General features: G+C 44.7%; 2 protein-coding genes across 2 annotated transcripts in view; both read left to right on the plus strand.

Annotated features, from left to right (window-relative positions):
- The window catches only part of LOC121844500 (dual specificity testis-specific protein kinase 1-like), a 20,942-nt gene extending 15,540 nt beyond the window's left edge, over window positions 1-5,402 (plus strand). The window contains exons 7-11 of the mRNA XM_042314660.1: window positions 646-736; window positions 3,150-3,233; window positions 4,641-4,727; window positions 4,915-5,227; window positions 5,296-5,402. Coding sequence (XP_042170594.1) covers window positions 646-736; window positions 3,150-3,233; window positions 4,641-4,727; window positions 4,915-5,227; window positions 5,296-5,402 — 682 coding nt within the window. The remainder of the gene's footprint in view (window positions 1-645; window positions 737-3,149; window positions 3,234-4,640; window positions 4,728-4,914; window positions 5,228-5,295) is intronic.
- A 164-nt stretch (window positions 5,403-5,566) lies between these two features.
- Window positions 5,567-27,827, plus strand: LOC121844501 (piggyBac transposable element-derived protein 4-like). The gene is made up of 8 exons (XM_042314661.1): window positions 5,567-5,682; window positions 18,048-18,154; window positions 18,843-18,911; window positions 19,216-19,734; window positions 19,875-20,797; window positions 27,308-27,385; window positions 27,509-27,694; window positions 27,768-27,827. Exons 1-8 carry the CDS (start codon window positions 5,567-5,569, stop codon window positions 27,825-27,827), a joined length of 2,058 nt encoding a protein of 685 aa, XP_042170595.1.

Here is a 27,827-nt window from a genome sequence, read left to right on the forward strand (position 1 = left end):
GACTACAGGTTAGTGCTGTGAGAAGATTCCAGACTACAGGTTAGTGCTGTGAGAAGGTTCCAGACTACAGGTTAGTGCTGTGAGAAGGTTCCAGACTACAGGTTAGTGCTGTGAGAAGGTTCCAGACTACAGGTTAGTGCTGTGAGAAGGTTCCAGACTACAGGTTAGTGCTGTGAGAAGATTCTAGACTACAGGTTAGTGCTGTGAGAAGATTCTAGACTACAGGTTAGTGCTGTGAGAAGATTCTAGACTACAGGTTAGTGCTGTGAGAAGATTCCAGACTACAGGTTAGTGCTGTGAGAAGATTCCAGACTACAGGTTAGTGCTGTGAGAAGATTCTAGACTACAGGTTAGTGCTGTGAGAAGATTCTAGACTACAGGTTAGTGCTGTGAGAAGATTCTAGACTACAGGTTAGTGCTGTGAGAAGATTCCAGACTACAGGTTAGTGCTGTGAGAAGGTTCCAGACTACAGGTTAGTGCTGTGAGAAAGTTCCTCTAGATTACAGGAGGACTATATGACTCTCCCCATATTCCCATCATGACTGCACATATAGCCTAGATGAGTTGGTTAAATGCATTGTACATTCTATTCTGTTTTTAAATAAATGTGTTCTATATGAATGTGTTATTTTCCTCTCCTCCAGTGACGGGGTTGATCAGCAGCCTCTGGCCGTGGTGGGCTCCCCCTACTGGATGGCCCCGGAGGTGCTGAGAGGAGAGCTCTATGATGAAAAGGTACTAACAGAAGCACAGATAGAACAATGAGACAGATATTTCACTGGATGTATAAATGTGAAGCATCCGGTTGGCATTTCCAGTCACTAACAAATATGGTGACAGGAAGCCCAGAGGACGGCAGTGGGAGAAGATGGATTTTGGCCGACATTCTGTTAATTTACTCATCGATGAAACATTTGATCTCAATACTTTTCTGTTCCCACAACTACAATCTGTTACGAAAAGAGCGGACAAAGTTTTGTAGACTTTACACTTTGCCAGAGTTGTATTGTTTAGAAGGAGTGTGCAAAGGCGAATTGAGTTATTGCACACGTGCACTACAGAGTAGGCGTTACCTAATGAACATATGCAAATGCATGGTAAAACAAGCCAATGGGATCTCGCTAGCTCGTGCTTGGCTCTGCCCACCTCCTTGCTTGTTCTGCCCACTATGGCTCATTTGTTTCCATTGGAAATGACAGGCTGTGGTTTATCTTAGTTAAGTTATAGAAATCTTTGACAGTAGTCAACTGTTTCCTGGCTGTTATCTCGCTGCATCATCTCACTGGGGTGCATCATTATACGAAGCAAACACAGTGATATAATGCAACAGTACTCTGCTATAAAACAATCTGGAAGGACAACTGTTCCATGTTCCTGCTGTGTTTTTCTGGTTGTGTCTAGTGGGTCCTGCTAATACAGTGCCTTGCGAAAGTATTCGGCCCCCTTGAACTTTGCGACCTTTTGCCACATTTCAGGCTTCAAACATAAAGATATAAAACTGTATTTTTTGTGAAGAATCAACAACAAGTGGGACACAATCATGAAGTGGAACGACATTTATTGGATATTTCAAACTTTTTTAACAAACCAAAAACTGAAAAATTGGGTGTGCAAAATTATTCAGCCCCCTTAAGTTAATACTTTGTAGCGCCACCTTTTGCTGCGATTACAGCTGTAAGTCGCTTGGGGTATGTCTCTATCAGTTTTGCACATCGAGAGACTGACATTTTTTCCCATTCCTCCTTGCAAAACAGCTCGAGCTCAGTGAGGTTGGATGGAGAGCATTTGTGAACAGCAGTTTTCAGTTCTTTCCACAGATTCTCGATTGGATTCAGGTCTGGACTTTGACTTGGCCATTCTAACACCTGGATATGTTTATTTTTGAACCATTCCATTGTAGATTTTGCTTTATGTTTTGGATCATTGTCTTGTTGGAAGACAAATCTCTGTCCCAGTCTCAGGTCTTTTGCAGACTCCATCAGGTTTTCTTCCAGAATGGTCCTGTATTTGGCTCCATCCATCTTCCCATCAATTTTAACCATCTTCCCTGTCCCTGCTGAAGAAAAGCAGGCCCAAACCATGATGCTGCCACCACCATGTTTGACAGTGGGGATGGTGTGTTCATTGTGATGAGCTGTGTTGCTTTTACTCCAAACATAACGTTTTGCATTGTTGCCAAAAAGTTCAATTTTGGTTTCATCTGACCAGAGCACCTTCTTCCACATGTTTGGTGTGTCTCCCAGGTGGCTTGTGGCAAACTTTAAACAACACTTTTTATGGATATCTTTAAGAAATGGCTTTCTTCTTGCCACTCTTCCATAAAGGCCAGATTTGTGCAATATACGACTGATTGTTGTCCTATGGACAGAGTCTCCCACCTCAGCTGTAGATCTCTGCAGTTCATCCAGAGTGATCATGGGCCTCTTGGCTGCATCTCTGATCAGTCTTCTCCTTGTATGAGCTGAAAGTTTAGAGGGACGGCCAGGTCTTGGTAGATTTGCAGTGGTCTGATACTCCTTCCATTTCAATATTATCGCTTGCACAGTGCTCCTTGGGATGTTTAAAGCTTGGGAAATCTTTTTGTATCCAAATCCGGCTTTAAACTTCTTCACAACAGTATCTCGGACCTGCCTGGTGTGTTCCTTGTTCTTCATGATGCTCTCTGCGCTTTTAACGGACCTCTGAGACTATCACAGTGCAGGTGCATTTATACGGAGACTTGATTACACACAGGTGGATTGTATTTATCATCATTAGTCATTTAGGTCAACATTGGATCATTCAGAGATCCTCACTGAACTTCTGGAGAGAGTTTGCTGCACTGAAAGTAAAGGGGCTGAATAATTTTGCACGCCCAATTTTTCAGTTTTTGATTTGTTAAATTTTTTTGAAATATCCAATAAATGTCGTTCCACTTCATGATTGTGTCCCACTTGTTGATTCTTCACAAAAAAAGACAGTTTTATATCTTTATGTTTGAAGCCTGAAATGTGGCAAAAGGTCGCAAAGTTCAAGGGGGCCGAATACTTTCGCAAGGCACTGTATGTATGTTTCTAGCAAAAGACCAGACTCTTCCAAGGTGTATTATTGTGAATTTTTCAAGTGAGATGTTATTGATTAGATGTGATTGGCCGACTCTGACCCCTAGGTGGATGTGTTTGCCTATGGAATCATCCTGTGTGAGATCATCGCCCGGATAGAGGCTGATCCGGACTTCCTACCTCGCACTGAGGTACACACACACACACACACACACACACACACACACACAGTTTATGACAGGCACACAGTTAACCAATGCTTTTCCTTTTTCCCTGATCACACAACCCTAAATCAATGGTTTCATACTATCACACAACCCTAAATCAATGGTTTCATACTATCACACAACCCTAAATCAATGGTTTCATACTATCACACAACCCTAAATCAATGGTTTCATACTATCACACAACCCTAAATCAATGGTTTCATACTATCACACAACCCTAAATCAATGGTTTCATACTATCACACAACCCTAAATCAATGGTTTCATACTATCACACAACCCTAAATCAATGGTTTCATACTATCACACAACCCTAAATCAATGGTTTCATACTATCACACAACCCTAAATCAATGGTTTCATACTATCACACAACCCTAAATCAATGGTTTCATACTATCACACAACCCTAAATCAATGGTTTCATACTATCACACAACCCTAAATCAATGGTTTCATACTATCACACAACCCTAAATCAATGGTTTCATACTATCACACAACCCTAAATCAATGGTTTCATACTATCACAACCCTAAATCAATGGTTTCATACTATCACACAACCCTAAATCAATGGTTTCATACTATCACACAACCCTAAATCAATGGTTTCATACTATCACACAACCCTAAATCAATGGTTTCATACTATCACACAACCCTAAATCAATGGTTTCATACTATCACACAACCCTAAATCAATGGTTTCATACTATCACACAACAAACTGACAGTGTAAACCCTTAATCCAACCCCTTTCTACACCACTTTTTTCCACTGTGACCCAGAAAATAAGTGCCCTCCCTGTCCTTATTGCACATTATCACATGTAACTGCAGTGGAAGACTTGGATATTTAATCACTGCAGAACAGGGCAGCAGTTCCAGCTACATGTGAGGTTTAAAGTGGAGCTGACAGTGTTTTCACCACTGTAACGACTAGAGGTCGACCCATTTAATCGGAATGGCCGATTTAATTAGGGCCTATTAATTGTCCAAACACAAGGCTGCTTTTCCACTCCATATTTATTTTGACTTAGTATACAGTATGTAATTCCCAAATATTCTAAGAATGTATGACAATGTGAAAATGACTATCTAAGTGCTCGCTTGTCAGAAATCTTCTAAAAAAATATGTCATTTTTCCTGGGGGGACTATACTGTATGAACAGATTTTAATGAGATTTCATGTTGATAAAATACTGTCAGTTCCACTTTAATGAGAATAATGCTATCACAGTGTATGTCTCCATCTAGTTGATATGATGGAGAACTACAACATGTATATTATTTTAACCTAGTCAGACAAACTGATTGACAGCTAGTCGGCTACATTAAAAGATGGTGATGATCCTCTGTGTGTGCAGGACTTTGGACTAGATGTGGATGCCTTTGAGAACCTGGTTGGTGACTGTCCAACACCATTCCTCAACCTTGCAGTCCTCTGCTGCAATGTAAGATGACTGACTGACAGCCTGACAGATTGACTGACTTCATAATAATTGCATGCATTAATGACTCTGTGTACATACTTACTGTAAATGCACAGATTGACAACCTAAAACCAACCATACATTCCAAAAAGTATGTACTGTTTACACTGTTCCTGCTCCCCTCACTCTGTTTCTCCCTCTTTCTCAGATGAATGCAAAGACGCGTCCCTCGTTCTCTGAGATAGTGGTCTTGCTGGAGGGGATGGAGATAGGAGAGGAGGAGAGGAAGACGGCCATCCCTCTGGGCGATTGTCTCTCGTCAAAACCCCCCACTGGCCACATCAGCCCCTACCGACGACGGAGTTCCCTCTGTCACCCTGGCGACCAGCAGTTGTCACGGAGCCAGTCTGAAATGCTTCCACCAACGACGCCCCCACTCGGCACCCCGGCCCGGGTCAACCCCTTCTCCCTGCGGCAGGACCTGAACGGGGCCGCATCAAGCTCTACGACACCCCCAGCAAGTCTGTCATCTCCCTGACCTTCACCCTTCCCCAGCAGCCTGACACCTGCGCCTCTCCCCCCCCCTCAGGGGAAACCTCTTACTCCGAGGGCCCCCGGCGCTGCCAGTCTCTCCCCTGCACCCCGAGCCGGAGCGAACCCTCTCCCTCCTCCGGGACCCCGACCTGCAGCGCTTGAGGAAACAGGAGGAAGAGGAGGAGGGGGAGGATGAAAGGAGGAAGGAGAAGGGAGGGATGGTGGCGGGTGAAAGGAGGAAGGAGAAGGGAGGGATGGTGGCGGGTGAAAGGAGGAAGGAGAAGGGAGGGATGGTGGAGGATGAAAGGAGGAAGGAGAAGGGAGGGATGGTGGAGGACGTGTCAGATGATTCAGGGCTGCCTCTGGACCTGGTGTCTCTGGGTCCTCTGGAAGAGGAAGAGGAGGAAGGTTTTTCTCTGGGGGAGCCTATGGACTGCAGCAGGTCTCCTGACACACTAGAGGGCGCTGTCCCTACACCAGGGAGACATCTACTACACCCAGCCTCATCCTCTTCCTCCCTGTTTCTGCAGCCTAACGGCTGGCGTCACCCAGTCTCCAATGCCCCTTCCTCCCTCCCTCCTCTCCCTCATCTGGACAACAACAACATCTCGGCGATGGTGGTCGTCGGCCGTCCGATTGGCTGGAGGGCTAGCGGCTACCACACCGCAATCCCGGGCCCCCCTGCTGGCCCCGCCCCTGAACAAGATGAGGTAATTTCCTGTCCGGGCTGCTGTCTGATTGGTCTGAGCTTTCCATCCGTGTGCCTGAAGGGGGTGCCGACCCCTCGCCGCGTTCCGCCCCGACGACCGTACCGGAACCTCAACGGGGGGGGCATCAGTGACCCTTCAGCTGCCACGGCAACCAAGGGACTGCTTTGTTGCGGGGCGAATGGTCTCGCTCCTCCGACCGCACCTTGCGTGCCTGGGCTACCCCTACCAGAGGCACAGACTTAGGCAGGACTCCCCCTAGTGGGCTGACTGGCCAACAACAACATTAACACCAGTGACATGACTGAGACTGACTGGTTCTGTTTATTGTCGCTATTACTATTTATTATTACTATTAGGAACTGATGATGTTGATGATTACTACTACTACCTGGTGTGTGTGTGTGTGTGTGTGTGTGTGTGTGTATGTGTGTGTGTGATTGAGGAGGTGGTAGGGACTCTGGTGGTTGTATTGGGAGAAGCAGAATAGGAAACCAGAAGTGGGTTATTGATGTGAGATCTTATATATTGGTTGTTGACCTGGCGCCATTTGATAATGTCAGTGTGTCGCTGGTTTGTTCACTCACTTTCTGCACTCTGAATCTTTCTATTTGATTCCTACTAATGATTTTTCACTGGTCTGGGTGGTGCTTGAGATTTGTATTGAATTCAAACAAGTGCTTCTTCTTCCCATAACCCACTATGATCCAGGTATCCTCTCAGTGTGTGTGTGTGAATTTTTAACAGCTTGTGTATCTTTGAAACAGCAGGAAAAGCAATTCTCCTAGTTTATTTACATATTGTACTGATTATTTCACTCTAAGTTCTGTCTGTGTGTGTCAGAGGGAGAGAAAGTGTGTGTGTGTATGACTGAATGACTAAGGTTTGTCCCTTGATGTCTGTTTTGAAATGTTCGTGGTTTGCAGGTCATTTCCCCGTACCCGTGTGTGAGATTAGAGAACTGTGTAATCATTTAATATAAAGTTAGTGAGGTGAACATAATCTTTACTATAATGTTTTTTGACACTATTGATGAGAATCACTCCACTCTTCATTTCATAGGGCTACTGGTTCCGTATCTGTATCTGAAATGGCACCCTATTCCCTATATAGTGCACTACTTTTGACCAGGGCCCACGGGGCTTTGGTCAAAATAGGATGCCATTTTGTCTGTTGTCCCCAGAGCTTAAGGTGTGTTTGTCTCCCTCTGCTGGCCTGGAGGACCCGGGCATACCAGGCCATTGTGGCTCACAGGCTTTGTCTCTTCCTTTCGTCATAACCCTTTCCTTCTATGAGAAGCTATACATGACCAGACCAGGGAAAAATCCAGGCTTTAGTTATAGACCTGGAGGTTTTCCTAGTCGGGTCACTTTGTCAGGAAAAAGTCCCAGCCATATATCATATCAACTGATATGAGGGGACTGAAAAAGGTTTATGGCTATGCTATTAACATTTATAACCAGTTCTAACCACTTAATCTAGCTAGTGATCTGTAGGAAAGGAGGAGGAGGAAACATAAGCCAGTGTATTGGGACGTAGCCAGTCACACTCAACTGTACTGGCCAGAGAGTCTCTTTGTTACTGCACTGTTTAAACAGCATGATGTACAGAGTCTGGACAACTGTGTGTATGCATCCAAATAATTCCACTGTTCTGTCCCATATTGATGATGTCATAATGACAATGGTACAAACACCGACCCATATGTCCATGGAACAACCGAGGGAGTGTAATGCACCTTCTTTTTTAAAGCTGAGAATCTTGTTGATTTAACATTATTTATGAAATCATGTATGTAGCTAACTAGTAAACCCTTCTGCTGGCTGGGATGTTGGTTGGTCTGTTGCTGGTTGGAATAATAAATTATTATTATGGAAATATGTGTCTGTTCCTTTCTGGGAACAACCCTTCCCCTTTAGACACTTGTAGAGATCTGAGAGGACTTGATAGGATGCATCACTATAGTCATAGCTCCACCTTGTCCTCTGATGGAATTTCACCATATTGCTTAAGCCTGTCCAAGCCTCTCAGATCTCCACCAGTTCCTATAGGAAGGGGTTGTTTCTGGACAGGAGCTCTGTTTCTACTAGAACCCATCCTCTACATGCAAGACACTGATCATACCCCTTGATTTTTTCCCCCATATTTTATTACGTTACAGCCTTATTCTAAAATGGATGAAATTGTTGTTTTTTTCCGCATTAATTGACTGTACACACAACACTCCATAATGACAAAGCAAAAACAGTTTTTTTGACATTTTTGCAAATGTATTAAAAATAAACTGATGTCACATCTACATAAGTATTCCGACTCTTTACTCAGTACTTTGTTGAAGCACCTTGTCACTAGGGTAGAGTGGAGGAGGCAGTCGCAGGTTTAGATCTACTACATTTATTTAAGCACTATTTCTTTTATATCCTATGAACTTTACATGTTGGTGCCCATGGGTCCTTTTACATGGAAATGCCCAGAGGTGACTGATGCCTTTGTTTCCACGGCAGCTGAACCATTTCAACACCATGATCTGGATTTGTCCACTTTCACATTGTTTGAGAGATACCGGTGTTCTCTATGATGAGACAACCAGCCTAGATTGTGTCAATGATCTGAGGAAGAAGCTCTTCTCCAATAGGTCATTCTAGATGGAGAACATCACAGGCTGCACTACTACAACATTCAAACAGAGCAGTGTACCAAACAAGCATTTCGTCAACAAGTCTGAAAACCATCCAATTGGCACTTTCACCAGAAACTACTGGATGGACTAAACCAGTTGATTCCTGGACACCTTTGATGACACTCTTACCAGAGGCTGACCAAGTTTACAGAGAACTCCTGATGTGTGGCAGCAGAAGTGAGCCCCTCTGTTCTTGGTTGTATCGATGCCAGGATGCTGGATTGTCATCCACTCAGGGTCGCAGTTATGGGCAGGCCTTATGTGGTCTGGCCCGCCCTACCTCCTTGACCAACCAACTGAAATATATTTATTTGACAAACGTGTGCCAACAGGAACAGGCATCAAACTCAGATAAAGCATCCAAGCGAGCGAAACAAACACAAATGGGCTGCAATATTCAAGGTAAATTAAATCCAGTTTGAGAGACTTCCCTGGTGTCCTTTAGTAATCAAATGTTTTCTCCACGGTCTGTAGGTTCAGGTTTCAGGCCTTTATGAGTTTTACTTTAGAAAAGGATCTCTCCGCAGAAGTGACAGTTACAGGGATGTTAAAAACAGCTAAATTACCGTAGCAACATCAGGGAAACTGGGGAGGGAGTTGTGCTTCAAATACAGCAGTTCTGTAACATATTTAATTGAGCCTCTCATTCTTATCAGTTGCAGGTCTCAACACCTTATGGAAATAGATTAACTGTTTACGAAGCTCTGGGGACAAGTCGTCTGGATACAGACAATAAATTGGCAGATGCAAACCGATGATAATCTTTAGCAGACAACAGTTCTTGAGGGCTGGAACATAAAAGATGTTTCAATTTTGTTCATACTGGTGAACCGCCGTTTGACTTGTGTGGTTGCAATATCAAGTCTCTTTTCTTTGGTCTATCTTGGCATGCAGCATTTCAATCGTGTGCAGTGTTAATGCATTAGACTCTTGGTCTAACAGTGTTAATGCATTAGACTCGGTCTAACAGTGTTAATGCATTAGACTCTCGGTCTAACAGTGTTAATGCATTAGACTCTCGGTCTAACAGTGTTAATGCATTAGACTCTTGGTCTAACAGTGTTAATGCATTAGACTCTCGGTCTAACAGTGTTAATGCATTAGACTCTTGGTCTAACAGTGTTAATGCATTAGACTCTTGGTCTAACAGTGTTAATGCATTAGACTCTCGGTCTAACAGTGTTAATGCATTAGACTCTTGGTCTAACAGTGTTAATGCATTAGACTCTCGGTCTAACAGTGTTAATGCATTAGACTCTCGGTCTAACAGTGTTAATGCATTAGACTCTCGGTCTAACAGTGTTAATGCATTAGACTCTCGGTCTAACAGTGTCAATGCATTAGACTCTCGGTCTAACAGTGTCAATGCATTAGACTCTCGGTCTAACAGTGTCAATGCATTAGACTCTCGGTCTAACAGTGTTAATGCATTAGACTCTCGGTCTAACAGTGTTAATGCATTAGACTCTCGGTCTAACAGTGTTAATGCATTAGACTCTCGGTCTAACAGTGTTAATGCATTAGACTCTCGGTCTAACAGTGTTAATGCATTAGACTCTCGGTCTAACAGTGTTAATGCATTAGACTCTCGGTCTAACAGTGTTAATGCATTAGGTCTAACTGCATTAGACTCTCGGTCTAACAGTGTTAGTGCATTAGACTCTCGGTCTAACAGTGTTAGTGCATTAGACTCTCGGTCTAACAGTGTTAGTGCATTAGTGAGTGCATTCTCGGTCTAACAGTGTTAGTGCATTAGACTCTCGGTCTCGCATTAGTCTAACAGTGTTAGTGCATTAGACTCTCGGTCTAACAGTGTTAGTGCATTAGACTCTCGGTCTAACATGCTGACCACACCGTCCGTTGCAAAATACATTTGCACATACATGTTATTCAGTCATTGCATCCACACTTCTTGCGCACGTCAACGAGCGTCTGCATAGCCAGGTGCTAAAATAGAACTTAGTTCTATTGGTAACGCTTTAGGCACTGCAAGTCCTGCCTCTCCCATCTCCTCATTGGTTTATAGGAGCATAGTAGGGATGCACGATATATTGGTAAGCATATCGGAATCGGACGATATTAGCTAAAAATGCCAACATCGGCATTGGCCCGATTTTTTATTTATTTATTTAATGCCGATGTGCAAAACCCATGTAAAGGCTGACGTGCATACCTATATAACGTAGGTAGATGACGTGCATACCCATATAACGTAGGTAGATGACGTGCATACCAATATATACGTAGGTAGATGACGTGCATACCTATATAACGTAGGTAGATGACGTGCATACCTATATAACGTAGGTAGATGACGTGCATACCTATATAACGTAGGTAGATGACGTGCATACCTATATAACGAGGTAGATGACGTGCATACCTATATAACGTAGGTAGATGACGTAATGACGCATTGAAAATACAGCGCTACACGTGCAACACAGCATTCCTGATCAAGCCCACAATGTCTGCGGTGTGGATCTATTTTGAAGTTTGAAAGGAAGATAACAAAAAGGCCATATGCAACGTTCTCTGTCTTGAAAGATGTTGGCTTTCACCGACTGGTTACAACCTTTTTGGGCTGAGATCCCGCTAACGGGATCGATAGGACAACAGCCAGTGAAAGTGCAGGGTGACAAATTCAAACAACAGAAATCTCATAATTAAAATTCCTCAAACATACAAGTATTTTACACCATTTTAAAGATACACTTCTTGTTAATCCCATCACAGTGTCCAATTTCAAATAGGCTTTACAGCGAAATCACCACAAATGATTATGTTAGGTCAGAGCCAAGTCACATAAAAACACATCCATTTTTCCAGCCAAAGAGAGGAGATACAAAAAGCAGAAATAGAGAAAAATGAATCACTAAGTGGAGTCATATGTCTACAATTGGAGATGCAGCCAATAATTTATAGCAATGTTTGGGTTCGTATGAATGTTTTTGCTTTCTAGTCAGTCACGTGATTTCTTGGAACTGCTGTGTTGAGTTCCTGCTGTGACTACCTTACTGACGCAAGCTGACTAAAGCTATATCTTACAACGCCTGGATAGGTATTTAATGTCAGCTAACCACATCATATTGTAACGACCCTGGGTTTATAACCGGGGAAATCGACTCTGCCACACGAGCATGCTTTTGACTTGCTCCCTGCTGTTTCATTACACTGGTGTCAGAAGTGGGATCGGACCTTGCATCCACGACAGTGCGTGTCCTTGGCCGGTGAGCGCGTTCCTGTAAGATGTAGAGCCGCAAGCTAGGGCGAGGACGCGCTCTTTGAAAGGAGGGAGTAGTGTAACGACCCTGGGTTTATTACCACGGAAATCGACTCTGCTGCACGGGTATACTTTTGCTGCACAGTCGATAGCGCGCAGGACATCGGGTTAGGAGGTCGAGTGTTCAAGACTTGCTCCCTGCTGTTTCATTACAATATGATAGTTCCATCTGGAAGATGTGGCACGCAACCTCTGGTTGATTCAATGCAATGCCTGCATATCTTTTCGGACAGAACCTCGACCATTTTATTCGTCCAAGTAAAGTGACACAGAATGGTCATAAAGCATCATGAAACTTATATAAAACATGATGATTGCAAAGAATTTATTGCAACAACAAAGGATTTAAGAAACTAATGTAAAACAAAAGGAATCTTCTTGGCAGGGAGAAAAATAATTAGAATAAATGTGGGTTTTGACACTATTATGTAGGTGTCATAACCAGGCATAAAATAACGATATACATTGGATTTGCTTACCAAGACTACAATGAATGTTCCTGAGTGGCCTAGTTAGTTTCAACTTAAATAGGTTTGAACATATATGGCAAGACTTAAAAATGGCTGTCTAGCAATGATCAACAACCAACTTGACAGAGCTTGATGAGTTGTAAAAATAATAATGTTCAAATATTGTACAGTTCAGGTGTGCAAAGCTCTCAGAAACGTACCCAGAAAGACTCCCGGCTGAGTGAGTCTCTTATTTTCTTTACTGTTTTTATGCTGAGAATCTTGTCAATTAAAACATATTTTATTTATAATACCAATAAATAAAATATGTCTTGAAAGCACGTATGTAGCTAACTACTAAACCCTTCTGCTGGCTAGGATAGTGGTTGGTCTGTTGCTAGATGAAATTTAAATTCATTATGGAGATGCATCTCTATTTTTATCCAGAAACAAACCTTTCCCCAAGATACTTGTAGAGATCTGAGAAGACATGAATGATTACTATGGTGATAGCTTCACCTTGCCCTCTGATAGGCTAGGTGGAATTTCATTATTGCTTCATCCTGTCCAATCCTCTCAGATCTCCACCAGTGCTGTATAGGAAGAGTTGTTTCTGGACAGGGGCTCTGTTTTTTCTACTAGAACCCTTCCTCTACATGCAAGGCACTTCTGATTAGCTTGTTACTGTAAGTATCATCATTGGTAAATTACAGCTTTAATAAACTGTCATCAATAACTCAATCATAAGGCCCTTCTTACATCAGCCTATGTCAAAGTGCTGTACAGAAACCCAGCCTAAAACCCCAAGCTGTCACACCCTGGTCGAAGTATTTTGTGTTTATCTTCATTTATATGGTCAGGCCAGGGTGTGGCATGGGTTTTTGTATGTGGTGTGTATGTATGGGATTGTAGCTTAGTGGGGTGTTCTAGTTAAGTCAATGGCTGTCTGAAGTGGTTCTCAATCAGAGGCAGGTGTTTATCGTTGTCTCTGATTGGGAACCATATTTAGGCAGCCATATTCTTTGAGTGTGTCGTGGGTGATTGTCCTTAGTGTCCTTGTTCCTGTCTCTGTGTTTTCACCAGATAGGGCTGTTTTGGTTTTCGTTACGTTTCCACGTTTGATGTTTTTGTAGTTTTGTATTGATTCGTGTTTTACGTTTGTTGATTAAACATGGATCGCAATCTACACGCCGCATTTTGGTCCGACTCTCCTTCACCACAAGAGAACCGTTACACAAACAGTAAGCAATGCAGGTGTAGAAGCACGGTGGCTAGGAAAAACTCCCTAGAAAGGCCAAAACCTAAAAAGAAACCTAGAGAGGAACCAGGCTATGAGGGGTGGCCAGTCCTCCTCTGGCTGTGCCGGGTGGAGATTATAACAGAATATGGCCAAGATGTTCAAATGTTCATAGACAACAGCAGGGTGAAATAATAATCACCACAGTGGTTGTAGAGGGTGCAACAAGTCAGCATCTCCAGAGTAAATGCACCTCCAGAGTAAATGTCAGTTGGCTTTTTATAGCCTATCATTCAGAATATCTCTTCCTCTCTACCATTGATAACAGCAGGTCTGGGACAAGTTAGCACATCAAGGTAGCAGGTCAGGGTTCCAAAGCCAAAGCCAGAACAGTTGAAACTGTAGCAGCAGCAGCACGACCAGGTGGACTTGAGACAGCAAGGAGTCATCAGCCCATATAGTCCTGAGACATGGACCTAGGGCTCATGTCATCTGAGAGAATGAATGAAAGAGAGCGAGAGAATTAGATAGAGCATACTTAAATTCACACAGGACACCGGATAAGACAGGAGAAATACTCCAGATATAACAGACTGACCCTAGCCCCCTGACACAGACTATTGCAGCATAAATACTGGAGGCTGAGACAGGAGGGGTCAGGAGACACTGTGGCCCCGTCTTGACAATACCCCTGGACAGGGCCAAAAAGGCAAGATATAACCCCACCCACCTTTCCAAAGCACAGCCCCCACACCACTAGAGGGATATCTTCAACCACCAACTTACTACCCTGAGACAAGGCCGAGTATAGGCCACGAAGATCTCCCCACGGCACGAACCCAATGGGGGGGTGCCAACCCAGACAGGAAGATATCGTCAGTGACTCAACCCACTCAAGTGACGCACCCATTTTTGTATTTGCCGTCCACTTCTCCTAGGGACTCCTGGGCCAGACTACACTCAATCATAGGACCTACTGAAGAGATGAGTCATCAATAAAGACTTAAAGGTCGAGACTGGGTCTGCGTCTCTCACATGGATAGGCAGACCATTCCATAAAAATGTAGCTTTATAGGAGAAAGCCCTGACTCCAGCTGCTTGCTTAGAAATTGTAAGGACAGTCAGGAGGCCTGCGTTTTGTGACCGTAGCATACGTGTAAGGTATGTATGGCAGGACCAAATCGGAAAGATAGGTAGGTGCAAGCCCATGTAATGCTTTGTACAACCATTAGGTTAGCAATGAAACCTTGAAAACAGCCCTGTTTAGCCTTAACAGGAAGCCAGTGTAGAGAGGCTAGCACTGGGGTAATTTGATCACATTTTTTGGTTCTAGTCAAGATTCTAGCAGCTGTGTTTAGCACTAACTGAAGTTTATCCAGGTAGCCGGAAAGTAGAGCATTGCAGTAGTCTAACCTAGTGACAAAAGCATGGATACATTTTTCTGCGTCATTTTTGTCAAGAACGTTTCTGATTTTTGCAATGTTACGTATTACAAAACTTTAGATGGGAAAAAGCTGTCCTTGACAGTCTTGATATGTTCGAGCGTACTATGGTGTTAAAGAGAGATCAGGGTTCAGAGTAACACTCGATCCAGGTCCTTCACAGTTTTATTTGAGACGACTGTACAACCATTAAGGTTAATTGTCAGATCCCAACAGAAGATCTCTTTGTTTCTTGGAACTGAGAACTAGCATCTCTGTTTTGCACCCTATTTCCGAGTTTCAAAAAAGTAGAACATTTGCCGCCATCCACTTCCCTATGTTTGAAACACAGGCTTCCAGGGGAGGGCAATTTTGGGGCTTCACCATGTTTCATCGAAATGTACAGCAGTGTGTGTCGTCCACATAGTATTGAAAGATAACATTGATTCCGATTGACATCACCAAGAGGTAACATAGTGAAGACAATAGTGGTCCTAAAACGGAGCCTTGAGGAACACACCGAAATTTACTGTTGATTTGTCAGAGGACAAACCATAGACAGCAAATGTTTTTTTTTTCCAAAAAAGATTAGTTTGTTTGGCTTTATTACTGCCGTTTTGTTCATCTACAAAGACTGATATCTTTTTGACAGATGCGATCTAAACCAGGCCAGAACTTGTCCTTGTAGACCAATTTTTTCCAATCATAGTGTTTCTCCAAAAGAATATGGTGATCGATGGTATCAAAAGCAGCACTAACGTCTAGGAGCACAAGGACAGAGGCAGAGCCTCAGTCTAACGCCTTTAAATGGTCATTTCCTATATCCAATAAAAAGAGAGACACCAGATATGCTGTTCCAAAAGGACCCAATGGTTGGCCAGGCCTAAACTTTAAACTACACATTTTAGTTAGCAGCTGTTAGTATCTAATCTTGTGTATCCCTTAATTATACATTTCCATAGAGATATGACATTATTTAACGTGTATTTCAGACATTTCAAGATCCAGAGATGAGGGTCCTGTCTGCACGGATTAAAAACAGTGCAATATTTACATTTTGTGTGTAATATAATGCACATTGTTTGAATTTGGTGCTTCTCGATACTGTAAAATCAGTGCCTGACCCAGTTTTTGCTCTCCTGTAGAAGCTTTATAACTTTATCTGGCTCGGAAAAGGTCCCTACGTTCATCTCAAGTGGCTTGCAGTTCAGAAAGAGCTGTATCCACAGCAGCACCCCAGGGAACTACAGAGACTTGCAGAAGGCAGACACATGGCATGATGTAAATCTGAGGGACAGGATTCCAGCAGTTCTGAGAGTGCTACAGGACATCACACTTGAAAATAGTGGTGAAAGGCAAGGGGCCTTCTTTCTCAGATTTACATTTCATTTTGGTAAAATGTTGTAAAGTGCTAAGTCCAAATGTCTTTCTGACATGCTCCAATCAAGCTCTCTTGACTTAGCAAGGGCAGTGGATCTAGTAGGTGCCCTTATAGACACATTACAGGACTAGCGAAGTGAGGGTTATTTTGGAGAACTATGGAAAGAGGTTGAAGAAATTGCAGAGCACTGCAAAATAAGTGTACAAACAGTGTGCAATAGACAGCCTAAAACAAGCTTGAGACTTCACGACTCATTGATGATGAGCACTGTAGGACAGAATAATAGTGACCAAAGTGATGGTGAGAGCTTCGAAAAAGCTATGTTTTATCAGGTGCTTGACAGTCTTGACAGAGGCGTTTTTCAAAGAAGAATTGTGAGAATGCAAGGGGTCCAGTCTCTCAACCCAAAGAGAACAGCATTTTTGAATGAGGAGCTTCTGTTTGACTTTGCTCAGACCTTTGAGTCAGAATTAGAGGACCTCAAACATGAGGTTCATCAAACCAGGGGGCTTCTCGATAGGAGAGAAAAAAGTGGAAGAGACAGACCATCTACTCTCCTTTACTTTGTTGTGTTTCTAGAACCTTCTAAAGAGGTCTTCCATGAGCTATTTCGACTTTGCAAGATTTCTGTTGTTACACCAGTCAGCAGTGCTTCTTGCGAGAGAAGCTTCTCAGCTCTAAAACTGATTAAAACCCACCTCAGGATATCCGTGGTTGATGACAGGTTAAGTCACCTCGGAATTCTCAGTGTTGAGTCAAGGAGGGAAATGTATTTATAAAGCCCTTCGTACATCAGCTGATATCTCAAAGTGCTGTACAGAAACCCAGCCTAAAACCCCAAACAGCAAGCAATGCAGGTGTAGAAGCAAATGCAATTTGAAAATCACATCAAACACATCATCACAACAGTGTAGTTATTTTAACACTCACCTCACCGTGATTGGTAAATTTGAAGAACCAATGGGTTGAAACTGAGTGGAAAAGATGATCGTTGTGGATGTTGTTTCAAAGCCGAACACAACTAAATGGACAGCATTTTCTAAGGCAATGATTTATTCAAACACTCAAACACATATTAGAGCTTATGCATATGCGTACTTTAGACCTGTAGAGCCCAACTTAATTAAAATAATGATTGTGCTGTTATACAATACATATTATGCATGACATAAACATTAAAAAACTGATTCAAGATGTCTTTGGTAGATAATTGGTTTAGCATGTACATAAAATAAAAAAATAGTAGCAATTACATTTAAGTGTGGACTTTTTTAGTGTGCATACTGAATGGACTGGTTACCTTATGCTAAGCTACAAACTTTTTATCCATGAGTCTTGGAGATAACGTATAGACCTGGGCGATGCTTTTGGTTCATTGATTGTGCAAGGCGCCTTACAGAGTTATCCATCAATACATTTGAATTTGATATTGAATTGCCTAATAATTGGGCTAGCTTAATATTTCCATAATGAATTGTCTGATAAATAACCTTTAACTATATTTTAATAATTAATTGGCTGAGACATTACTTTTAACTACAGAATATCTCACCACCATGCGTTTCTATCTCCTCCTCTCTTCTTCATTATTTTCTCAAACACAGTGAGGGGTTGGCAACAGCTTAACCCTCCCGTGGTCCTGGGGTCAGTGTGACCCAGGTCCTGTGTGTGGAGGGCTCCCCTTTCTGCGCTCTGCGCTCGCGGGTCAGAGCGACCCAGGCCCTGTGTTTCCAGGGCTCTCGCTCTGCGCTGGCGGGTCAGAGCGACCGTGCCAGCCACTGGCGAGGCGTGTGCCTCTGAGCGTAGTAGAGTGTCTGCGAGTGTGGCGAGTGTGGCGAGGTTGTGCCCGGCTCCCCGCTCTGCGCTATGTGCTCTGTCCTCTGTGCTCTGCGCTCTTGGGTCAGAGCGACCCAGCCAGCCGCTGCACAGGTCCGGACGTGCCTCGCAGTGTGCTAGAGAGCAGCCGAGTGTTGTAGTTGCGCTCTGGGCTTGCGGGTCAGAGCGACCCAGGCCCTGTGTTTCCAGGGCTCTGCGCTTTGCTCTCCCGAGTCAGAGCGACCGTGCCAGCCATTGGCGAGGCGTGTGCCTCTGAGCGTAGTAGAGTGTCTGCGAGTGTGGCGAGTGTGGCGAGGCTGTGCCGGGCTCCCCGCTCTGCGCTCTGTGCTCTGTCCTCTGTGCTCTGCGCTCTCGGGTCAGAGCGACCCTGCCAGCCACTGGCGAGGCGTGTGCCGTCGAGCGTAGTAGAGTGTCTGCGAGTGTGGCGAGGCTGTGCTCTGGGCTCACCTCTCTGCGCTCTGGGCTCTGCGCTCTGGGCTCTGGGCTCTGCGCTCGTGGGTCAGAGCGACCCAGCCAGCCGCTGCACAGGTCCAGAGGTGCTCCGCTGTGTGCTAGAGAGCAGCCGAGTGTTGCAGTTGCGCTCTGCGACCCAGGCCCTGTGTTTCCAGGGCTGGCCCTCTGCGCTCTGCGAGTCCGAGCGACCCTGTCAGCCACTGGCGAGGCGTGTGCCGTGGAGCGTACTAGAGTGTCTGCGAGTGTTCTTGTTGCGCTCTGCGAGTCAGAGCGACCCAGCCGGCCGCTGCACAGGTCCGGACGTGCTCCGCTGTGTGCTAGAGAGCAGCCGAGTGTTGCAGTTGCGCTCTGCTCGTGGGCCAGAGCGACCCAGCCGGCCGCTGCACAGGTCCGGACGTGCTCCGCTGTGTGCTAGAGAGCAGCCGAGTGTTCTTGTTGCTCGGCTGGGGTTTGGGTCGACTGCACAGGGCTACACAGGTGCGCGCAAGCGAGCCTCGAGCATTTTCGGGTCTCGGTATCCCGCGTAAGCCGTCCGGCCGGCCCTACGTAGAGAGGATACTAATATTGTCATCGGCGCCCAGACTCCGGGCCCCACGGCCTATGCCGCGACACAGGCCCGCGACATCGCGTCCGCCTTCCACCTGTTTGTCACACCGGCAATAGAAAGGATAATTGTGGAAATGACGAACCTGCACGGAGCCAGAAAATACGGCGACGGCTGGCGACCCATGGACGCCACGGACCTGCACGCCTACCTAGGGCTGCTGATCCTAGCGGGCGTCTACAGGTCCCGGGGCGAGGCCGCGGCAAGCCTGTGGGACGCCGAGAGCGGCAGGACCGTGTTCCGAGCCACCATGTCGCTCAAGGTCTTTCACAGGTACTCGAGGCTGCTGCGATTCGACGACCGCCAGTCGAGACCCGCCAGACTCGCCACGGACAAACTCGCAGCCATACGGGAGGTCTGGGACCTGTGGGAGGCGCGGCTGCCGGCCCTCTACAACCCGGGGCCTGACGTGACGGTGGACGAGCAACTGGTCCCGTTCAGAGGTACTGTGCTTGCGCTTGTGCGCGTGCGTGCACGTGTGCTTACATGTCTATACAGAGCGTGTGTGACACAACAGTTGGCCCTTTTGTCTACCCCGTTGTACACGGTAACCACACTAATGTCTTGTCCCCTTTCCAAAAAGGCCGCTGTCCTTTCCGTCAGTACATCCCCAGCAAGCCGGCCAAATACGGCATCAAGTCGTGGGTGGCCTGCGACGCCAAGTCCAGCTACGCTTGGAAGATGCAAGTGTACACCGGCAAGGCGGCCGGCGGAGGCCCCGAGAAGAACCAGGGGATGCGCGTCGTCCTCGATCTGACAACGGGCCTGAGCGGTCGCAACGTCACCTGCGACAACTTCTTCACCTCCTACGACCTGGGCCAGCGGCTCCTCGAGAGGAACCTCACCATGGTGGGCACGGTGAGAAAGAACAAGGCCGAGCTCCCGCCCGCGCTGCTCGAGTCCAGGGGCAGACAGGTCCTGTCCTCCAGGTTCGCCTTCACGCCCACCGCCACTCTGGTGTCTTACCTGGCAAAGAGAAACAAGAACGTGCTACTCTTGAGCACGCTGCACACAGAGGGCCACATCAGCGATCGTCGCGACAAGAAGCCGGCCCTCATCCTAGACTACAACTGCAACAAGGGCGGCGTGGACAACCTAGACAAGGTGGTGGGCACCTACAGCTGCAGACGGATGACTGCCCGCTGGCCCCTGGTCGTCTTCCACAACATCCTCGACGTGTCCTCCTACAACGCCTTTGTCATATGGCGAGAGATCAAGCCTGACTGGATGCCTGGCAAGCGGAACAAGCGCAGGGTGTTCCTCGAGCAGCTGGGAAAGGCACTCGTGAAGCCGCTGATCCAAAGAAGGCAGCATCTGCCCCGCACCGAGCGGCGTCAGCCCTTGTCAAAGTCCTACAGAGTGCTACGGCGGCGCCTCCTGATCAACAGCGCCAGGGCCCCGCCGCTGGCACGGCCGCTGCCCGCTCGTTGCCCGGCCACCACCGGGGCAAGTAAGAGGAAGAGGTGTCAGCTCTGCCCACCCAAGAAGGACTCCAAGACACACACGGTGTGCTGCAGGTGTAAGAAATACATCTGCAAAGGCTGTTCACACACCTACTGTCACACTTGCGCACATTGGGCCTTTAGCCAGGACGGGACAGGGTGACCCGGAGGACGCGGGGACTAGACACAGTACCAGGACCACGGGAGGGTTAATGAAATATATTTCAATTCGACACATACAACAACACAGAGTTACACACGGAATAAACAAAACATACAGTCATAATACAGTTGAACAAAAGAAAACAAAAAGTCTATATACAGTGAGTGCAAATGAGGTAAGTTAAGGAAATAAATAGGCTGTTGGCGAAGTAATTACAATATTGCAATTAAACACTGGAATGGTAGATCGGCAGAAGATGAATGTGCAGGTTGAGATACTGGGGTGCAAAGGAGCTAATAAATAAATACCAGTATGGGGATGAGGTAGGTAGATAGATGGGCTGTTAACAGATGGGCTATGTACATGTGCAGTGATCTGTGAGCTGCTCTGACAGCTGGTGCTTAAAGCTAGTGAGGGAGATGTGAGTCTCCAGCTTCAGAAATGTTTGCAATTCGTTCCAGTCATGGGCAGCAGAGAACTGGAAGGAAAGACGACCAAAGGAGGAATTGGCTTAGGGGGTGACCAGTGAGATATACCTGCTGGAGCGCGTGCTACGAGTGGGTGCTGCTATGGTGACCAGTGAGCTGAGATAAGGAGGGGCTTTACCTAGCAGAGACTTGTAGATAACCTGTAGCCAGTGGGTTTGGCGACGAGTATTAAGCGGGGGCCAACCAACGAGAGCGTACAGGTCACAATGGTGGGTAGTGTATGGGGCTTTGGTGACAAAACGGATGGCACTGTGATAGACTGCATCCAATTTGCTGAGTAGAGTGTTGGAGGCTATTTTATAGATGACATCACCGAAGTTGAGGATCGGTAGGATGGTCAGTTTTACGAGGGTATGTTTGGCAGCATGAGTGAAGGATGCTTTGTTGCGATATAGGACGCCGATTCTAGATTTAATTTTGGATTGGAGATGCTTAATGTGAGTCTGGAAGGAGAGTTTACAGTCTAACCAGACACCCAGGTATTTGTAGTTGTCCACGTATTCAAAGTCCGACCCGTCCAGAGTAGTGATGCTGGACGGGCGAGCAGGTGCGGGCAGTGATCGATTGAATAGCATGCATTTAGTTTTACTTGTGATTAAGAGCAGTTGGAGGCCATGGAAGGAGAGTTGTATGGCATCGAAGCTCGTCTGGAGGTTAGTTAACACAGTGTCCAAGGAGGTGCCAGAAGTATACAGAATGGTGTCGTCTGCGTAGAGGTGGATCAGAGAATCACCAGCAGCAAGAGCAACATCATTGATGTATATAGAAAAGAGAGTCGGCCCGAGAATTGAACCCTGTGGCACACCCATAGAGACTGTCAGAGGTCTGGAAACAGGCCCTCCAGTTTGACAAACAGAACTCTATCAAAGAAGTATTTGGTAAACCAGGCGAGGCAATCATTTGAGAAACCAAGGCTGTCGAGTCTGCCAATAAGAATGTTGTGATTGACAGAGTTGAAAGCCTTGGCCAGGTCGATGGATACGGCTGCACAGTAATGTCTCTTATCAATGGCGGTTATGATGTCGTTTAGAACCTTGAGCGTGGCTGAGGAGCACCCATAACCAGCTCTGAAACCAGATTGCATAGCGGAGAAGGTATGGTGGTATTCGAAATGGTCAGTAATCTGTTTGTTAAAACCTCTTGAAACTAGGGGCACTATTTTTATTTTTGGAAAAATAACGTTCCCAAAGTAAACGGCCTATTTTTCAGGACCAGATGCTAGATTATGCATATAATTGACAGATTAGGATAGAAAACACTCTAAAGTTTCCAAAACTGTAAAAATATTGTCTGTGAGTATAACAGAACTGATATTGCAGGCGAAAGCCTGAGAAAAATCCAATCAGAAAGTGACTCTTATTTAGAAACCTCTGCGTTCCTATGCGTCCCTATTGAGCAGTGAAAGGGATATCAACCAGATTCCTTTTTCTATGGCTTCCCTAAATGTGTTTAGTATCACAAGACATAGTTTCAGGCTTTTATTTAGAAAAATGAGCGTGAACGACAACATTGCGTCAGTGTCAGTGGTCAGCTGGTGCATCAGTGGTCAGCTGGTGGCTCTTGAGGATTGATTTGTGCATAGTAGACAAATGCGGCCATTCTTTCTCTCGCTCCTACTTAGAAGCCAACTGTCCCGGTTGATATATTATCGAATAGATATTTGAAAACCACCTTGAGGATTGATTATAAAAAACGTTTGCCATGTTTCTGTCAATATTGTAGATCTAATTTGGAATATTTTTCGCCGTTGTTGTGACCTCAATTTCCGGTCGATTTCTCAGCCAAACGTGAAGAACAAACGGAGGTATTTCGGCTCCAAAAACAATCTTTATGGAACAAAAGGAACATTTGCTGTCTAACTGGAAGTCTCGTGAGTGAAAACATCCGAAGCGCATCAAAGGTAAACAATTTAATTTGATTGCTTTTCTGATGTTCGTGACCAAGTTACCTGCTGCTAGCTGGACATTATGCTATGCTATGCTATCGATAAACTTACACAAATGCTTGTCTTGCTTTGGCTGTAAAGCATAATATCAAAATCTGAGATGACAGCGTGATTAACAAAAGACTAATCTGTGTTTCAATATATTTCACTTGTGATTTCATGAATATGAATATTTTCTAGTAAGATTTTTTTGTCCGTTGCGTTATGCTAATTAGTGTCAGTTGATGACAATTCTCCCGGATCCGGGATGGGTAGTTCTAAGAGGTTGTTTGTTAACTTGGCTTTCGAAGACCTTAGAAAGACAGGGTAGGATTAATATAGGTCTGTAGCAGTTTGGGTCTAGAGTGTCACCCCTTTGAAGAGGGGGATGACCACGGCAGCTTTCCAATCTTTGGGAATCTCAGACGATACGAAAGAGAGGTTGAACAGGCTAGTAATAGGGGTTGCAACAATTTCGGCAGATCATTTTAGAAAGAGAGGGTCCAGATTGTCTAATCCGGCTGATTTGTAGGGGTCCAGATTTTGCAGCTCTTTCAGAACATCAGCTATCTGGATTTGGGTAAAGGAGAAATGGTGGGGGCTTTGGCGGGTTGCTGTGGAGGGTGCCGGGCAGTTGACCGGGGTAGGGGTAGCCATGTGGAAGGCATGGCCAGCCGTAGAGAAATGCTTATTCAAATTCTCAATTATAGTGGATTTATCGGTGGTGACAGTGTTTCCTAGCCTCAGAGCAGTGGGCAGCTGGGAGGAGGTGCTCTTATTCTCCATGGACTTTACAGTGTCCCAGAACTTTTTTGAGTTAGTACTACAGGATGCAAATTTCTGTTTGAAAAATCTTGCTTTAGCTTTTCTAACTGCCTGTGTATATTTGTTACTAACTTCCCTGAAAAGTTGCATATCACCGGGGCTATTCGATGCTAATGCAGAACGCCACAGGATGTTTTTGTGCTGGTCAAGGGCAGACAAGTCTGGAGTGAACCAAGGACTATATCTATTCCTAGTTCTACATTTTTTGAGAGGGGCATGCTTATTTAAGATGGTGAGGAAGGCACTTTTAAAAAATAGCCAGGCATCATCTACTGACGGGATGAGGTCAATGTCATTCCAGGATACCCCGGCCAGGTGTATTTGGAGGGCGAGTTAGTTAGGATGACATCTACAGTGGGGCAAAAAATTATTTAGTCAGCCACCAATTGTGCAAGTTCTCCCACTTAAAAAGATGAGAGGACTGTAATTTTCATCACAGGTACACTTCAACTATGACAGACAAAAATCACATTGTAGGATTTTTAATGAATTTATTTGCAAATTATGGTGGAAAATAAGTATTTGGTCAATAACAAAAGTTTATCTCAATACTTTGTTATATACCCTTTGTTGGCAATGGCAGAGGTCAAACGTTTTCTGTAAGTCTTCACAAGGTTTTCACACACTGTTGCTGGTATTTTGGCCCATTACTCCATGCAGATCTCCTCTAGAGCAGTGATGTCTTGGGGCTGTTGCTGGGCAACACGGACTTTCAACTCCCTCCAAAGATTTTCTATGGGGTTGAGATCTGGAGACTGGGTAGGCCACTTCAGGACCTTGAAATGTCTGAGACCAGCCACCCAGATAGCTGATGAAACTGAGGAGTATTTCTGTCTGTATTAAAGCCCTTTCGTGGGGAAACTCATTCTGATTGGCTGGGCCCCTGCCCAGTCATACGAAATCCATAGATTAGGGCCTAATTATTATTTAACCTTTATTTAACGAGGCAGATCAGTTAAGAACACATTCTTGTTTACAATGATGGCTTACCGGGGAACACTGCCTTGTTAAGGGCAGAAAGACAGATTTTTACCTTGTAAAATCTAGCACTGTTCACAGGCTCTGATGCTTTGATTAACATCCTGGTGAGAAACCACAGTCAAATCCAAAGAAGAAGTGATAATGTTTAGTGTAATTATTTGACTATCTTCATAATTTTGCATACTCTGTCTTATTACCTGTTCTACTTTGTCTAAAAGCTCTCTGACCTGATTGGTATCGCACTTAACAGCATTGTTGACCACTTGGAAACTGCCTTCCCATTTCTGAACAAAATTCTTCAGGTTTTGGTCTTCTCTAAAAAAAACAGCTCTACGGAAGTGTCTCCATAACAAAAGCCCACTATGGTATATTCACTGACAGTGGGACTTAACATCTTCTCCAGTGTCTCCATCACTCTCTTCTCTTGCTCTGTGAAGCGGCCCAGCTGAATGACCAGTAGGAAGGCGTGGGGACCTGGTGTTAGAGAGAGACAAAGACCTCTCAATCTAATCTCTGACTTCTTCTTCAGAGAGGTCACTGTTGAGCAGACCTGGAGTATCCACCACCATCACTCTCCTCCCACACAGCCCCGTCTCTCTCTCTGCTCTCACTCTTCAGGGTCAGTGACTTGGGACTGATTCTGGAATCAAACAGCTTTTGGCCCATGATGGTGTTTCATGCTGCACTCTTCTCCAATCCACTCAGACCAACCAAAACCAGTCTCAGGTCATTGCTGATTTCAGCTTCTGAAAGCAACAGTAAGTAGACGAGAGAAGAGATTTGTATGGCCTTAGTGATGAGCAAAATGGAATACTGCTGCTCAGAGACGACAGGATCACAGATGAATAATAAAACAAATATGGGCAAATATGGTCATCAGACAGAGCCCCGTCTCTCTCTCTGAAGGGTCAGTGATGGGACTGAAATCAAAAATGATGGTGTTTCATGCTGCACTCTTCTCCAATTCAGACCAACCAAAACCAGTCTCAGGTCATTGCTGATTTCAGCTTCTGAAAGCAACAATAGACGAGAGAAGAGATTTGTATGGCCTTAGTGATGAGCAAAATGGAATACTGCTGCTCAGAGACGTACAGGATCACAGATGAATAATAAAACAAATATGGGCATTATTCCTATCTCAATAACTCATGTATAGATCAGTAAAAAACAATAATTATGAATTGAAAGATCAATGCATCTGTCAACTTGCACTATACTACATTACATTGTGTTCATTTTCATTAATTATGTCATTTCAAAATGCATTTATGTGCTTGTATTAATCAATATGAAACTAATCAAGAAAAAAGCTAAGTTCATTAATAACAAATAGCTCTACTAATAAGTGGTATTTAAAATGTATGAGTACAATAATTATTTAAACAATTTGTTCATAGTTCCTGTTTATGATTCTATTTAACACCCACAACCCAATACTGTAAGATTATTCCTTGATTACATAATTACATGTGTTTCTATCTCAATTAATAAATAAATAATGTCATTTGTGTTAGAGTATTTCAAAAGCCAAATAAAAGAGTCAGGTCAACACAGGGATTTTTCATTCACCAATATTACCAACTGATGGTGAAGATATGATTGATCGAGTGATTTGAAAAAATAATCCCTTGTTGCTGAAGCCCAACATCACATATCTAGATCACCACAGGGGTTCCCAAAAACATTTGGCACAAAAGGCTTCTTTTTTTTCCATAATATAACCATTATATTTGTAACTCACCTGTCTGCGACGACTCCGGTCCTGGATGAGACAGAGGTTTTTATTTGGTTTTATTTACTGCAGTGTCTATTAATTGTCCAAACACAAGGCTGCTTTTCCATTCTATATTATCTGCTATATAATTTTCACAAATGCTTTAGTATATGTAATTCCCAAACATTCTAAGAATTTATGAAAAGTGAATTACCTTATCCAATTGCTTGCATGTCAGAAAATGTAAAAAATAAAGTGTCATTCTTCCTGGGGTCTATATAAACAGATTTTAATACGATTTCATGTTGCTAAAATGCTGTCAGTTCCACTTTAATGAGTAATACTCTATCACAGTGTATGTCTCCATTGAGTGGACAAGATGGAGAACTACAATTATGTTTTTTAAACTTAGTCAAGACAAACTGATTGACAGCTAGTCGGCTACATTAAAAGATGATGATGGTTTTCTGTGTGTGCAGGACTTTGGACTAGACGTGGAGAACCTGGTCGGTGACTGTCCCACACCATTCCTCAACCTTGCAGTCTTCTGCTGCAACGTAAGATACAGACAGGCATACTGACTGTAAACGCAATTGACAATCTAAAACCATACATTCCAAAAAGTATGTACTGTTTACACTGTTCCTGCTCCCCTCACTCTGTTTCTCCCTCTTTCTCAGATGAATTCAAAGCTACGTCTCTCCTTCTCTGAGATAGTGGTCTTGCTGGAGGGATGGAGAGAGGAGAGGAAGAAGCCCATCCCTCTGGGTGATTATCTCTCCGCAGAACCCACCACTGTCCAGATCAGCCCTTACCGACGTCAGAGTTCCCCGTCGCCCTGGCGACCAGCGGTTGTCACGGAGCCAGTTGGACATGCTTCCCCCAACGACATCCCCTCTCGAAAACCTGGTCCGGGTTAACCCCTTCTCTCTGTGGCAGGACCTGAACGGGGGCCACATCAAGCTCTACAACACCCCCAGCAAGTCTGTCATCTCCTGA

The sequence above is a fragment of the Oncorhynchus tshawytscha genome, unplaced genomic scaffold, assembly GCF_018296145.1.
Source record: "Oncorhynchus tshawytscha isolate Ot180627B unplaced genomic scaffold, Otsh_v2.0 Un_contig_5765_pilon_pilon, whole genome shotgun sequence".
NCBI lineage: Eukaryota > Metazoa > Chordata > Actinopteri > Salmoniformes > Salmonidae > Oncorhynchus > Oncorhynchus tshawytscha.